Genomic DNA, 16,663 nt, shown 5'->3' with positions numbered 1-16,663 from the left:
CAGCAATTTCTCCCCATATATAATTACAGGCTGCTATCCATCATCTGTAGGAGAATGCTTTTCTGACACTCTAAAAGTGACACAGTAAGCACTTTTACTAATAGAATAAATATTCTAAATATCTCTTTTATATTTTCATTTAAATTGGAATATTTTAAAAATAATTGTAGGGACCCTGCCTGCGTGGCTAGCGCTGTGCTAGAGGGAGGCGGCAGGATGCCTGTGTTTTCCTTTGGAGGAAATGTTTATCCTGCACGCAGTCCCCTCCACGTGCTGCCGCAAAAAGTAATTAGGCACAGACTAATTTATTAGCGTTGCACTCTGCTGTTTTCCTTAAAGCTCTCGGTTTTGGCTTTTTTCCCCTTCCTTTTGCCTGGTTTTTGTTCCGTAGCTGTTTCTTCTCTGGAAAGGATGGGTTTGCCTTGCAGAAGGCACCATCCACCGCTGTGTTTGGGTTCTGGGATAGGCTGGTGGCTTTGCACGATGACACCACGGTGATGGGCGCTGAGCACCTACAGCTTCACTTGCTGGGTTGTACCTCTGCCAACGAGAGCTCCAGGGACGGAGAAAAGGAGGAGAATAGCCCTTAGGGGCTTCAGCCCAGAGCAGCACGTGGATCCACGCATCCAACTGCTCATCCCAGCAATTTCCCTGGTGAAACGCAGCCAAAGTCACAAGGGAGTTAGAAATCGCCAGGAGCAGCAAGTCTAAGCAAAACCGTGCTTAGGCAGACATTTATTCATGCGTTATCTATTAAATGCAATAAAATAATATCGTTCCATAGGCCCACTGGGGCATATTTGGGATGGTGCCCTGCGATCTGGCAGACTCAAGGCGAAGAAAATGATTGTTTCATTAGCAGCTCGTTTTTTCAGGCGAAGAGCCCATTTAAAGCAGCGCTTGCAAAGTTACTGTCGTGTTTTCCATGTGGTACCTGGAGCCTCCAGCTCCACGAGGAAGCTTTCACAGGCCAGGACATTGATGTGATGTGTTCTTCCATATCAAACGTGCCCTAGAGGTGACTAGAGAACTCCCCAGAGAGAAGCAGATCGAGAGAACAGGATGGCTCCCATCCTCCAGCTAGGTTCCCGGAGTTGGGCCAACGTTGCACAGCATTATTGTAGAATCACAGAATAGTTTGGGTTGGAAGGGACCTTTCAAGGCCATCTACTCCAACCCCCCTGCCACAGGCAGGGAGATCTCCAACCAGAGCAGGTTGCTCAGAGCCCCGTCCAACCTGACCTGGGGTGTTCCCAGGGATGGGGCATCGACCACCTCTCTGGGCAGCCTGAGCCAGGGCTTCACCACCCTCATTGTCAAAAACTTCTTCCTTAGATCTAGTCTAAATCTCCCCTCTTTCAGTTTAAAACCGTTACCCCTTGTCCTGTCGCTACAGGCCCTGCTAAAAACCCTGTCCCCATCTTTCTTATCAGCCCCTCTCAGCCCTGGCAGCTGCAGGAAGGTCTCCCCGGAGCCTCCTCTGCTCCAGGCTGAACCCCCCCAGCTCTCCCAGCCTGTCCTCCCAGCAGAGCTGTTCCAGCCCTCGGAGCGTTGCTGGGGCCTCCTCTGGCCCCGCTCCAGCAGGTCCGTGTCTCTCCTGTGCCGAGGGCTCCAGAGCTGGACGCAGCACTGCAGGGGGGTCTCCCCAGAGCGGGGCAGAGGGGCAGAACCCCCTCCCTCGCCCTGCTGGCCACAATGGTTAAAGGATAAGCATGGTCAAAGGATGAGCAGAAATCCCACCACATAACCCGCTCCAGCAGAGAAAAGCCTGGCAGCTCTCAACTAGAGCAGAAAAGCATCATCTCCATAAATCTCAGAGTCCACATTTGCTTTATTCAAACCTGGTGGCAAATTGGCTGGCTGCCCCTTCTGCACTATGGCTGCTTGGGGACTCTGTGTGACAGCATCACCTCGGAGGTTTGAGATGGTAGCGGAAGAAACCAAGCAAAGGTGGCCCATATTTTGTTCACAGCACCCAAAAGAAAACCACACGCTCTACTAATGAAAGTCATTCATACTAGGAAACAAAAATATTAGTAAATTAATGGAAAAGAGCAAAGAGGAGTCAGATAGGACAGTCGCTTTGATTCCTAGGGTAACACCAGCCTGGCCAAGCTTCTTCCTTAGCCACAAAGCAAGGAAAGGCGAGAGCCTGCAGTGTGGCTCCACACCACCGAGGAATTGAGCTTGCTGCCACCCACTTCTTGCAACACTTTATAAAGAAGCAGGGAGCCACGAGATGCCGGATAAGCCACAAAATTTCATCTTTTTTGCAAGTAACAGCCCTAAAATTGCTTTGCAAACCAGCAAGTGGCAGCTGGCTCCAGGCCCTGCTCCACGAAAGCTGCGCTCCCTCAAGCTCTGCATGTTACGTAGGGTGCCATAAGCTCATGGATGAGGTTGCAAGTCTACCCAGGGTGCACATAAAATCCATGTAGGACTTTATGGCATTGATCTAAACCAGAAGGCCCCCAGCATCTGGAGGTGGGCTCCATGAAGCCCCCAGGTATGTAACTGGGCACAGCTTTAGGCTCAGTTGCTTGCAGAGTAGGTGAGGAAGGGTGGTCTTGCTGCTAAGACCACAAGATCTAAGGCTCAAGTTTTAACCCATCACGGAGCCAGCATGCAAAATAAGCATTAATATCTGTGTTTTTTCCATGTAAAACAGGGACTCACAGCTTTTTCACAGCTTTTTCAGTTTTCAGGGCAGGTGCTATCGGCTCGGGCAGCAGACTCCCGATAACACGGACATCCCAGAGAGGCCCTTCCCGGGGAAACACCAGCACAACATTTGTGAGCTGCTGCCTTTAATTTGTTTCCTTTTTTTTTCCTGCCTGTAAGACAACCAAGCCACTTTGCCCATATCCCTTTGGAAAGGCACGGGACTGCTGTTCATCACATCCCGATGTTCAGCAGCTTCCAGCTCTGCGGCTCCCTTCGGTGCCGTAGCTCACGCAAAAAACAGCTTGTAGCTTCAACAAAGGCGCATCCATCCTGGGAGCCCAAGAGCTGGTCCCCTCTTTACCTTTTCTCCCATGGGGCAATAGCCTTTGAGGAAATCCTGGCACACTTCTGCCTTCCTGGACACGTAGACGTGGCTGTACGGGCAGTTGCTGTTGCTGCAGATCCCCTTCAAGAAGTAGGAGCACACCGGCATCTGCAAGGGCAGAGGATGAGAAACCTGTTAGTGCTTCCCCCGACTCGTGATTAGGAACCGTTCCAACACCCAGAACCGAAATAAAACCGTGACATGAGTAAAATAACTATACGCCTTTTGCCAGCCACTGAACCCAGAGGTATTTTTAGCTCTTCTATTGGTCTCTCGCAACATAGCTCCCTGACATTACGTGGTCCCAATGTATATATTGCACGAGGGGCGAATGCGGTTGCCTTAGCATCCTTCGGGATGCTGGAGAGAGGGTGGAAAGCATGAAACTGCCACCAGAGAGAAAACAGCCTCTTGTACAGGATGGGGAAGGGATGAAGGAATCGTAGTAAGCTCTGCTACCGCGACGGCTTTGCTGGCACAACGCACGTGGCAGGTTCATCTTCTGCCAACGCTCCCAACTAATCTTGAAGAGGAGAGAAGGGGCGACTGTTCCCCGGGCTCCTCACTCGCAAAAAGTACTGAAGCCGAGCGCACCATCGCGTGGCCGAGGACCGAGAACACCCTTTCCAAGGAGTGATGCAGCGGCTGTGATGGGAACAGCAGCACAGGGCTCGTGCCCAGCCCAGCTGCCCGCTCCCATGAGGGGTTCCGGCCATTGCAAAGGTCAAAACAGCATCCTGGGGTGCCCCCGCTATTTAGCTCTTCTGTAGATACAGAGCTGGATGGAGGGTTAGATAAAGGCTCCAAAAGGTCGGTCCTAGCGAGGGGGAAAACAAGTGCTTGCACCTCCGCAAGTATTTTGCGGGGGGATTGCATCATGTGAAGGCATCAGCCTGGCACCCCCCCAAGGGCTGCGAGCAATGTGATGATGCCTGTCCCTGTGTGCTGCAGGAGGGATGCTCCAGGAGGGAGGGGAAGGAGGAGGAGAGCCCGGGCTCCTGCCGCGAGCCGTCGAGGAGGACAGCGGTCGGATCCACAGAGCAGAGCCCCACTCCCGCACTCACCGCTCCCGAGCTTTAGCAGCGCGACAGCCGACGGGGAAAAGCAAACGAGCAAGGATCCTCATCGTCCTCAAACCACAAACTTCACCTTCTGCCAGCTGTTATAATTAAAATCAAATTACCAGCCTGCTGCGATATTTCAGCATCTTTAACTCACCGGCTACCGCAGGCAACTTCCCGACCCAACTAGCCAGCTGCCGATGGGAACATGAGCTTCCCGAAGCCGCCGCGACACTCCGGTTCCTCCTGTTCAATCCTTTGCCGCTCGCCTACGCGCCGAATTTCCTTACTGTATCGATCCCTCCATTCACCGCTGGCATCTCAGTCCCACCGGTTCAAGCATCCCCAAACTAATATTTACAATTCTGCAATAACCCCAGCCGAGGCTATTCGGAAAAATCCCTTTCCCTGAAGGGCACATTAGGGTTTTAACTAAATTGGCTCACTTGAGGCAAAGAGAGAAATAGAGAGAGGAGGGGTAAGCGGAGAGGAAAGAAAACAAAGGGTGCTTTAAAAGAGAAGAGTTTATTTTTAATTGTCTTTTAACTGCCGACATTAACATAAAGGACAGGGCTCTGGGGCTATCTTTTTTGGTGCTGGTGGTGTGACCGTAAATGATTCCCTTAATGTAGTTTTTGATATAGAGCCCAAATTAGCTCTAATAAAAAGGGATAATAAAGGCAGCTCTTCTACAAAAATAAACTCCTCCTAGCTGTCAAGCCTGAGCCATTATCAAGAGGAAGCAGCACTCTCATTTCAATTAACCTTGTTTGCACCCCACTACGTCCACACAAATAACAATAACATTAATTCAAGGCACTGGTGCGGTGCGTCCGTATTAGACAGCTTTGACTATGTACACGCTTTGGAGCCAGCAGCTAATGAACCCGAAACTCAACGTGAATTTCCAAATTGCTCACAACAGAGTTTTGAAGCTCTATTAGGGAGAAAAATGCTGATTCTTTTCGAGTTCCTCAAGGGGAAAAGCTGTTGTAGCAGCAGCGGGCGGTTGCCCGAGTCCTAGCCTCTCGCTAACCTTCGCTCACAAACCCATTCATTCAGATTTACCGGTTTCTCTCAATCACTGGGATGCGCTGGTGGCTCTGCCCCGTTGCGGAGAAACTCCTGACGCATCGCTTCGACAGATGCTCCTCAGCCGAGGGCTCTGCCCTGCATCCCCTGTGGGGCAAAATTCCCCAGCTGCCAGCTTTTCCTCTCCTCCAGGTTCCCTTTTCCATTGCCAGAGGGGTAATTTGGGTTTTGAAAGCATCTGCAAAGCCTCGTGAGCATCTGGAGTAGCCCTCTGCCCCGCAGAGCATCCTTTCCTTGGCGCAAGGGTTTTGCTGCTCCCCACTGCTGCGGCAGCTGAACCCACGCAGCTTTCCCATGTAAAACAGAGGGATTGCCCCCATTTTTCAGTGGGGAAACTGAGGCACGGGGTCACCCTCCCAAGTTGAACAAGAGTTTCATCCTCAAACCAAAACTAAGCCCCGCAAGCCCTCAGTCCTTCACCTCCTGGACTGGGTACAGGGCCCCGTCCCCAGTGACTTCCCACCGAGGTGAGACACACAATGACAACAACCTGAAGCTTTTCTGGTGAGGAGGTTGTGGGGTTCCCCCCCGCATAACCATCCAGTGAAATCGAGAGTCAACTAATGGGGAATCGGCAAAACCAGCAAGCCCCAAACCACGGACGACATCGCATCATCATTAGCCACACGAAGAAAATTATCCATCGCGTTAAAACCCCAACTCACATAGCCAAAAACAAGCCAATCCCTCATCCGAGGAGCGGGTGGAATCGGCTCCAAAAACACCCAGGAGGAAGGGGAAACCGCTGCCTTCCTCTGCTGAGCGGCTTCACCTGCCTTTCTCCGCCGCTGATAAATGAGGCTCACGCCACCTTTGCGAGTAATCACCTGGGTTAACAGGGAGCTACGGGAGTTGAAAAGCAAAGTCGCCTCTCGCTTTGGGTAGCAGCATCCCCGCGGCTATAAATCACCCTGAAACAGGCTTGAACTCCGCAGAGGAGGTTGTTTCTCTTCCAGCCCGCGCCGACGACAAGGTGGCGAGCGGGGACCTCTGAACCGCCCCTGGGGCACCTAATCCTGTGAAAAATAATCCTCCTTCGCCATGGAGCGCGACGTGCAGGGCCAGAAACACGTGCTCCGAAAGCATTTGTTTCTCAGGCACGTAAGAGAGCTGGCACCTGCCTGCTTCGTTTGTAGGCTTGTTAATTTAACGACTCAGCTTGGGTTTAGACGATGCTTCGGTAGTGGTGAACTGCTAAGGAAGAAGGTGAGATGGGCAGAGGCCACCTGCGCCCCACGGGAGCCCTTCCCAGGGATTCTGGCCCCAAAATGCCATCAGCAAACCAGCTCTTCTGCAAAAGATTTCAGCATGGACACTCCTTTTTAATTCAGTTTTATTACCACAATGGTATTATCATTATTCTTTCCCCATTCCTAACTGGTGAGGTGCTGCTAAGAGGCAGTGGTCCCCACCTCTCCACCCAAAACAGAGCCCAGCAGCCAAAAGCTTGGGGTCCTGCTTGAGGCACCAAGAGACAACGGTATTTCTGGAGGGGAAACTGAGGCCACATCATCACCAGAAAATTAAACATGCCAAGGAATATTCCCGGGTTCCAAGACCGCCTGGCAAAACCCATCTGCATCCAGCCATCGCGTCCTTTGGTGGACACAGCTGTGGCCAAACCATCAACCACAATGGCTCCTTGGACGTCTCCAACTCCTAAGTCTCATCCAGTTTTTTGCCCTGGGACCAAAAACAAGCTCCGGCACCTGCTGAAATACCATTTAGCTTGCCCGTACAGATGTAAGCCAACGGCCCCGTGCAGTCTGGGTGAGTATCAATCCTTTGGCACAGATGCGCAGGCAGTGGGTTGCATGCTGCCGTTAACACTTGCACATCACTTACTCGGGTGAAAAGAAGCCGCTGGCTCCACGCCCACTCCAAATCTGCATTACTTGTAACAGGTCTTTTCCAACCTTAATGATTCTGTGATTCTGTGAATTGTGGATACACCAACAACAAGTCCCTTTGCAAAGCTTTCTTCTTTCTTGGTTTCTTTATTTCTGAAGTCGGCTTCTTTATTTCTGAAGTCTAACTATATGTCACAGGAAGAAAAAAAAGAACAAACCAGCCCTTTTTCCTTCTATCAATTCTCATCCTCATCCCTCTTTTGACATGCCACGAGTCAGGGAGTACAGCTGTCCCCAGTCTATCTTCTCTATTTTATATACTCGTGATTAAGTGACTCTGAAGAGAGATACATGTAAAAAACATATGGTGCTTTGTGCCTTGTTCAGAGCGACTCTGCTCAGCGCCAGGATAACTTATGAGCTCCCCACTGACAACAAATGTGCCTTAGGCAAACGGAGGGAAAGGGAGACAAAAAAACTGCGTGCCCCAAGGCAAATGCTGTTGGAAAAGGTCTTCTCCCAGATGCTGGTGAGACCCTACACCCCATGGGTTAAATCCTTTACAGGTCAGTAATTGCATGGTAATTACCTACATGATGCTATGGATGGGGAATGGAGAATGGGTGATGCTCAAAGGGAGTGGGGAGAAGAAGATGCTAGAAGGACAATTCACAGGGCACAGGCTAAACAACCAAAACTTGAGTAATTAAAAGTAGCGCTTAAAGATCCAGCACAGCTCAGGGGAGCTCTGGTCCCTGCTGTGCCCCAGGCACAGCTGCGAATGCTTTGACAAAGCTGCTTTTGACAAATGACATGCCAGAAACACAGGCAAGGGGAGCTGCAGCCTCATGGAGCAACGCGATGAAGGACTGAGCCTTACGGGCTTCTCTGAGAAAACCAGTCCTTGTTCGCATCCTGCTTTCTAGCATCTCCATCCCGACAGCAGAGCCTTGACAGCAGAGCCGATCACAAAGCGCTCCCCATGCAGTGACACCACTTTGGCTGGCACTTCAATACCCCGGTGGGATTAATCTTACTGCTGTTGTCTGGGTGATCCTTTGTCTGTAGCAGAGAAATGATCCTCCAAATCCATCCAACAAAGCTGAAATGTAAATACATGCTCGAAGCACATCCCAGCTCAGCGAAGGACCCACGGCTACACTTAACCTTCAGCACCTACTTCGCCTCGGCTTCAACACTTGAGGTCTCCAAAGCTACATCCAACCGAAGATCCTAGGCGCTGAATGGAGGTTAATCTGCTAGATAGTCAACTGATAATCACTCAAAGAAAACCTAATTATTTTTCCACCTCGCTCCGTGTAATAAAACTGTGGAGCCTCAAATATATCAAGAAAGTTGAAAACGATGATGAACTCAAAAGCTGTTCTGCCAGCCTATTTCACTGCCTGGCTTTTTAGAAAGGTTAATTTATACCTCCAAGCTCCTATCCTCCTCCTCCAACCCCAGCACTGAGTCATTTAGAGGGAAGGGTTCTCTTACAGAGGTAGCTGAGGATTAGACACAACCTAAATGCTATTCCATGCTCTTTCTCTCCGATCCCTGGAGTTTAAGCACTCTTTAACCCAATGCACATTACCCAATGCAGCCCCAGGTGCTCTGTTTTTCAATCTGCTGCTTAACGCATTCATCTACCAATTCCCCGTGCCGATTGAAGAGACACACTTTGCTCTCACGCCATCATGAGCCTGAACATCTTGGCAAGCAAACTACCGACGAACTCTGTTGGAAGCACTCGACGAGGTAGACTTCCCTACAACCATCAGCATAGATCTGCTCACTCGTAGAGCCACACCACGCTCATTAGGAAGCCATACAGACCTTGTCTTTGGACACCTTGTGGGAAAACGAACATGTCCCATCTGTCTTCTTGCACGTGCCACGGAGAAACCTGTAGATATACCAGAAAGAGAGGGTTGAGCACAAGGCGGGTCACAAAACACGTGATTTTAAACACCAAGCATCTGTCTTGCCCCATTGCCATGTTTGTACCAAGGCCACAAATACACACAACTGCTGCTGAGCTTGCTGTTAAAGCCCATTTCACACCCTAAATTAGTACAGGTCGTCTTCTTAGGAAGCTGATGCTTCCTCATAGATTTTGTTCTTTCACTGTATTTGGCTGCTCATTAGTAGGTAGAGCAAGGCCTGTACCACAAGGTTCAGAGATGATGCTCCCAGAAGGAGAAAGGTCCTTCCTAGAGCCGTGATTACACCAGATGCCAGATAAAGCACCAGGAGGACCTCCAACAACTCGTGAGCGGCCAACAACCAGGAGAAGCAGAGACAGGCACAAAATAGAAATGAAGATCCCAAAACACGTGAGGACGTTTGGACTCAGAAGTTTTCCTAGGAGATACCAGTGTGACAGCAGATTAATAAAATACACGTTATCATGTTAAGAGCGCTGGTCTGAACTCCCAAAAGCAGACTCCAGGGATATGTGTTCTGAGCTGCATAGCCTTGCAGGGAGGTTCAGGAGCACAGAATATGCCTCCAGCTTTATTTATAAAATCTGTGTTAATTTAGAGCTGAGCATGGAGAGACTCATTAAAAACAAAATAAAATTCAGACTGGTTTGAACAAAGTATAAGTGGGAACATATAGATTCTTGTCTTGTTCAGTATCTTTACTGATGACCTGGATGAGGGCATCGAGTGCTCCCTCACTAAGTTTGCAGACGACACCAAGCTGAGTGGGAGTGTTGATCTGCCGGAGGGTAGGAGGGCTCTGCAGAGGGATCTGGACAGGCTGGATCGATGGGCAGAGGTCAACTGGATGAGGTTTAATATGGCCAAGTGCCGGGTCCTGCACTTGGGTCACAACAACCCCATGCAACGCTACAGGCTTGGGGAGGAGTGGCTGGAGAGCTGCCCGGCAGAAAAGGGCCTGGGGGTGCTGGTTGACAGCCGGCTGAATATGAGCCAGCAGTGTGCCCAGGTGGCCAAGAAAGCCAACAGCGTCCTGGCCTGTATCAGGAATAGTGTGACCAGCAGGAGCAGGGCAGGGATCGTGCCCCTGTACTCGGCACTGGTGAGGCCACACCTCAAATCCTGTGTTCAGTGTTGGGCCCCTCACTACAAGAAGGACACTGAGGTGCTGGAGCGTGTCCAGAGAAGGGCAACGGAGCTGGGGAGGGGTCTGGAGCACAAGTCTTAGGAGGAGTGGCTGAGGGAATTGGGGTTGTTCAAGTCTGGAGAAGATGAGGCTGAGGGGAGACCTTATTGCTCTCTACAACTACCTGAAAGGGGGTTATGGTGAGGTGGATGTTGGTCTCCCAAGTAATCAGTGATAGGACGAGAGGAAATGGCCTCAAGTTGCACAAGGGTTGGTTTAGACTAGATATTAGGAAAAATTTCTTTATGGAGAGAGTGGTCAAGCATTGGAACCGGCTGTCCAGGGAGGTGGTGGAGTCACCATCCCTGAAGTGTTACAAAACATGTAGACGTGGCACTTCAGGATATGGTTTAGTGGGCATGGTGGTGTTGGGTTGATGGTTGGACTTGATCTTAAAGGTCTTTTCCAACCTTAATGATTCTGTGATTCTGTAATTCTGTGATGCGAGAACCAGCTGGTTGATGGCAACTAGGTTTGCAGATGATCGCAATCACAGCATAAGCTACGTGCACCTCCTCAAAACACCCAGATGTGGAAAATAAAGGACACTCTAAAACAAATGCAGACTGAGAAAATTAAGAGATGATAACAGAAAGCTAAAGAACAGGATTGGAGTTAGAAAGCACCAGGGTAAGGAGACACAAGACAAGGTGTAAATCAGCATTGTCCTCTAGTGATTCATGGAAATGGGGCAGGATGGAGACCCAAAAGGCCTCAAGAACCAGCAATTCCTAGAGTATGAAAAGAGCACAACCCAAAACTAGACTTTGTCGCCAACATAAGAAGAAACAAGGACTCTAAGTGAGGACTCAGTAGCTGGCATCCATTGTCCTCTACGTCACCAGAAGTAATCCTGACCAGATACCTTGGACACATGCGCCTCGGTGCTTGTGAGGATATGTTACGGGAGAATGAGTGCAAGCGAGTGAAATCAGTTTTTAAAAAAAATCACCTTTCCCTCCTCTATGGTCTCCCATCGAGCTTTATGTAACCTCCAAATGATTTCTAGCACAGCAGCAATTTTACGGAGAAATTACTCAAGGAGTTCATCAGTGGAGTTGGCTTTTCTACACTTTTTAAACGACTAATAATATAGTTTAATCAACTGTTGGGCAGGTATAATGAGCTGGCAACATGAATCAGTTCCACTGTAATAAATTATCAAGTCTCGTAGCTTCATGGCATCACAGGCTGAAGGATTCAAACCTGTTGCATGGATCTGAGCGGATCTGAGAAATGCTGCTAGAAGAAATGACCCAGTGCGTGGTCAGGACAGGCCCTCACGTCACTCAGCTCAGATCTGCACTGCTCCAATATCTGCACCAGGTGTTACCCAGGACCCACAAAATCATTCAGGTCAGACGGTCTCTTTGGGGACTGGCTAAAAGCTTTAGCCTCAAAATTCCACCTGGCAATCTCTGATGGCATCCTCAACCTGACAGCAGTGAGTAAGTGACTAAGGACTATTATTCTGATTATATTTAAGAAATGTCGATTTGATCTTATTACTATCTTAAAACACTACTGTGTTTTTTAATTTTTTTTTAGAGCTTCTGTACTATAATATGGAAGGTTACTTATTAGACGTAAGCGTCCTTGTGACGGTATCCACCTCCAAAATATAACATAAATATTTCTGTAATGCCTACAGGCTGTGCAGAACAACCAAAACATGTGTATTTAACTTGGAGGCTGGTTGTGCAATGCTTTATTAGCATTAATAGGTGTAAAATGCTGTGTAGAATTAGAGAACAATTACCAGAAGAGATAAATAGACTGTGATTTTCCAGTCTGAGAAGCTTGGACAGAGAGGGGAGGATGATAGAGTTATAAACGGTGCCTAGAAGGTGATCAGGGAATGATTATTCCATCCTTCTCGTGAACCACAGGTGAGGAGGCACCCAGTGCAATATCTGAGCAGCCAGTGGACAAAGCAGTTTTTATGCGGTCCGTAATTCAGTTGTGCAACCCATTGCCATAAATACCATGTGTTAAAGAAAGGACTGAATAAATTCACCAAAAAAAGGAACTGCTGACTATTGCATGATGATGGTTTGGTGGCAACCTCTAGCAGTTAAAAACCAAACGCTACCAGGCTCCAGAGCTTCACTGCCAGAAGTTGAGAGGTCGCAGCCAGGAAAAAGAGCCCTTCTCTGTGTGCCTCATCTTGTCCTCCTCCTGTAGGTACCTGCCAACCCAACAGCGTTGGGCAGACACTGGGCCTGACCCAGAACAGCTGTCCTCATGGTCTTAAATCTCCATTATTGGATTGTTTCCCTCAGGAATATCACATGAGCAAGCACCAAAGCCAACTAATAGCCCAGTCTACTGTGATGGGCAAAAGCATGTGGTTGCTGTGTCCATTCATACCTGGTGCAGACGGCCACCTTCTCTGGATCATGGATGTAGGGGCAGCTCTCCCCACGATTACACTTGCCGAAGCGGTTGTAGTACATACAGTATTCCTTCTTCTTTTTTTTCTGCTTGGCTTGACGAATGATAGCCAAACTCCGCTGAACAGCACGGCTAAACGAGAAAGACAGGCAGGGTCAGGTAACATCTCCAAATTCAATGCAACAACGATGTAGAGAAGACAGGTCAACAGCGTCTGAAATCACAGAGGACCCCAAGTTTCACTTTGAAGAGAGAGTGAGAGATTTAGGAAGTTCATGCTGGGCCATAAGCTCTTGGGTCTTTTTTATTTTTGGCCAACTTTACTCTGAATCTTTAAAAATCGGCAAGATGAGGCCAATCTCCCCAGAAACATCAATCACTCCATTCAGCAGGACAGGTTGTGGTCAACTGCCTGGAAAGCACCTCTGCAGAAGAAAACCTGGGGACCCTGGGGAATAACAAGGCGCCCAGGAGTCAGCCAGGTGCCCTTGTGGTGATGACACCAAGCACATCCTGGGTTGTATGAGCAGGAATGCAGCCGGAAGGATAAGGGAGGGGATCTATCCCCTCTGTTTGGCACTTGGAAGATCACAGCTGGGAACTGAGTCCAATTTGGGGCTTCCAGTATAACATAGGCAGTGACAGATGGTAGTGTGTCCAGCGGAGGTCACCAAGATGGTTGGGGAGCACAGGACATCTAAGCAGAGGCCACGGGCTCAGCCAGGAGAAGGCCATGGGGATCTTATTGTCCTCTGTGACTTCTTAATGGGATGGTGTAGAGAAGGTGGAACCAGACTTTCTCAGAGAGATATGTTGTAAGGACAAGAGGACCTTTGGGGCAGGAGGAAGGATGGAGCTCTCCAGAGATCCCTTCCCACCTCCGTAACCGTGATTCTCTCCTATGATTTTATGAGCATGCAGAGAGCTTCCTGCAGTTTTGGGGAGCATGGTGAGGCAGAAAACATCCTCTCCCATGCTGGGCTCATGCAGCAGAGGATGCAAACTCTGACCAACTTAGAGAGCACTTCAGCATGTGTCCCTGCCAACTGGCCCACTGCACTCCCCAGAGCTATTCAAGGTCTTCAAGTGCGCACCTGGTTATGGACTTGAGGGCCAATGTGATGGAACACAAGGTACGACCAGATATCAGAAAAACTCGGTATTAATTGCCTGGTACCACTAGAAGTTATTTAAGGATATCAAAAGTTTCTTAGCACACATTTTCCATAAGCTTCCAGCTGAAGAGGCAATTACCCAGCAGCCATAGAGATGTACGGGACCAGGAGGAAGAGGAGAAGTGTCAAGACCTGGGTGAACGCAACACCATGGAGGGCACGTGATAATTAGATGGTACAGCATGGTCAACTCAAGTTTGCAGAGGACACAGTGCTCTGGATGGGGGCAAAGCCTTAGCTTCTCTGGGTAGTTGTATGCATTGCTTCCTTAGAGACTAAGCATAAATATTTAAATGTAAAATTATTTTAATATACATATAAGATATAAATATTATATAATATGTATGCATTTCTACAGTCTTGCTCCTCCTGGTGCGAGAACCACAGGTCTAAGGGCCACAGTAGCATTATCCATGATAAATACTCAAGCAAACTATTTTACGGGGGAAATGCATGTTTTTACCTCTATAATTATCAGTTTTCTGCAGCTCTCAAATTAAAAAGCAATGAGAAAAAGGCAACTTCATACAGTCAAAATGCTGAATGCGAAAGCCCCATCTGAGCATCAGAAATGCCACCACCTCTTTCATCACGAACAGCCTGGGAGGACACCAAGCCCCAGCACAAATTGCTTCTTGGTACTTGAGGTGTTTCCAAGGCTAACGCAAGGGAAGCCACAATACGGTATGGTAAGCATTTAAAAAAAGAATATTTCTTTGCTGAAATTATGATATTGAAAAAAGACTCTCCCATAGTCAACACCTTGGCTACTTGTGATACCTGGCCAGGTCACCAGCAGGTTGACCTGCACAAAAAGCATTTGCAAGCTGGACTCCTAGCACCAATTAACTCAGATGGCAGATTTTAAATTAGTTGATATTGGTGGTAGGATATGATAAAACATAGCTAGGATCTGGAATTATGTCTGTATACAGACATCTGGAACCGACACACTTCGGGAATAAATTTTAGTCTGCTACAATTAAGAGGGACCTGTCTGCAAACACTCATACTTAAGGACACGATGATATGTGGCACATCTGTGGCACACAAAAAAAGGCAAGAAGAAAGCTGGCAGGGCGTAGAACAGTGGCAACGTACCGCCATTCTCCCGTACACGATGCTTTCCAGTTGTCACGTGGCAGGTTCCCAGTTTGTGGGTGGGACAGCGAGAAGAAAAACCTGCAGGTTTGCTGGGGTAAATTGGGATGGGCTTCTGAGTTGGGGAAAAAAACCCAAAATACCCTCTGAGAACAATACAGTTGATTTAAAAAGGGATTTTCCGAGCAGGATTTGGCATTGTTTGCTTGCAGAAAGGCATTGCTATCCACTAATAACCTTTCAAACCCTTCCCAAGCAGAAACTGTGGCTTTCTGCTGAGCTTAAAAGCACCTCGTAGCCAAGGCTGGCGAAAAGCAGCAGCTAGAGCTTCACCAAACAAACAACCAGTTAAATAGCTGCATCTCAAGCTGCTGATACCCTCCTGAGCATAAATCACACACAGCATTCGGGGGGAGAGCACGCCGTTCCTCCCCGCAAGTACAGACCTGGCGATGTATCGGCTCGTAGCAGATCTGTTCGGGCAGCCGGATGGAGAGGAGCCAGGACTAGGCGTACAATGCAACCTCGCTGTTGGAAACAGAGGAAAAAACAAAGATAATTTGCTCAGAATCATAAAATTTTGCGTGAATTCACATGGCCCTCAGTATCTTAGGTCTACAAAAATGATCACAGGGTGGAACACCTCTATGACAAGGACAGGCCAAGAGAGTTGGGGTTGTTCAGCCTGGAGCAGAAAAGGCTCCAGGGAGACCTTACTGCAGCTGCCAGGGCTGAGAGAGGCTGAGGAGAAAGATGGGAACAGACTTTTTAGCAGGGCCTGTAGTGACAGGACAAGGGGTAACAGTTTTAAACTAAATGAGGGGAGATTTAGACTAGATCTAAGGAAGAAATTTTTCACAGTGAGGGTGGTGAAACCCTGGCCCCTGGGAACATCCCAGGTGAGGTTGGACGGGGCTCTGAGCAACCTGTTCTGGTTGAAGATGTCCCTGCTCATGGCAGGGGCTTGGACTAGCTAACCAACAGCATCCTGGCCTGTATCAGCAACAATGTGGCCAGCAGGAGTAGGGAAGTGATTGTACCCCCGTACTGGGCACTGGTGAGGCCGCACCTCGAATCCTGTGTTCAGTGTTGGGCCCCTCACTACAAGAAGGACGTTGAGGTGCTGGAGCATGTCCAGAGAAGGGCAACGGAGCTGGGGAGGGGTCTGGAGCACAAATCTGATGAGGAGCAGCTGAGGGAACTGGGGGTGTTCAGGCTGGAGAAGAGGAGGCTGAGGGGAGCCCTCATCGCTCTCTGCAACTACCTGAAAGGGGGTTGTGGTGAGGTGGGGGTTGGTCTCTTCTCCCAAGTAACAAGTGATAGGATGAGAGGAAATGGCCTCAAGTTGCACCAGGGGAGGTTTAGATTGGATATTAGGAAAAATTTCTTCACCAAAAGGGTTGTCAAGCACTGGAACAGGCTGCCCAGGGAAGTGGTTGAGTCACCATCCTGGGAGGGATTCAAAAGACATGTAGATGTGGTGCTTAGGGACATGGTTTAGGGGTGGACTTGGCAGTGCTGGGTTAACAGCTGGACTCGATGATCCTAAAGGTCTTTTCTAACCTAAATGACTCTGATTCTATGACCTTTAAAGGTCCCTTCCAATCCAAACCATCCTACGATTCTATGATCTTATTGCTTAACACAAAGTAAGCAGCTCCTAGAGCCCGGATGGGCGAGGATGCTGTTCACGGACCTCCACATTGCCGGCGCCTCCAGAGTGACCACGGCAAAAGGGCTCCTTGCCCAAACACAGTGGGGATCTTTCCCCCCTGCCCTCGAAGACGCCAAAAAAACCCTTCAGAC

At 49.0% G+C, this 16,663-nt stretch overlaps 1 protein-coding gene across 1 annotated transcript in view; it reads right to left on the bottom strand.

Moving 5' to 3' along the window:
* ZC3H3 (zinc finger CCCH-type containing 3) overlaps positions 1–16,663 on the bottom strand; it is a gene marked incomplete at both ends in the record, with an annotated part of 182,547 nt that overhangs the window by 31,370 nt on the left and 134,514 nt on the right. The window contains 4 exons of the mRNA XM_082015055.1: positions 3,026–3,157; positions 8,892–8,961; positions 12,558–12,713; positions 15,304–15,385. Of these exons, the coding sequence (XP_081871181.1) occupies positions 3,026–3,157; positions 8,892–8,961; positions 12,558–12,713; positions 15,304–15,385 (440 nt within the window). The remainder of the gene's footprint in view (positions 1–3,025; positions 3,158–8,891; positions 8,962–12,557; positions 12,714–15,303; positions 15,386–16,663) is intronic.

The sequence above is a fragment of the Phaethon aethereus genome (genome assembly GCF_964289735.1).
Source record: "Phaethon aethereus genome assembly, chromosome: 2".
Lineage (NCBI taxonomy): Eukaryota > Metazoa > Chordata > Aves > Phaethontiformes > Phaethontidae > Phaethon > Phaethon aethereus.
This window is presented reverse-complemented; position numbering and strand designations above follow the sequence as displayed.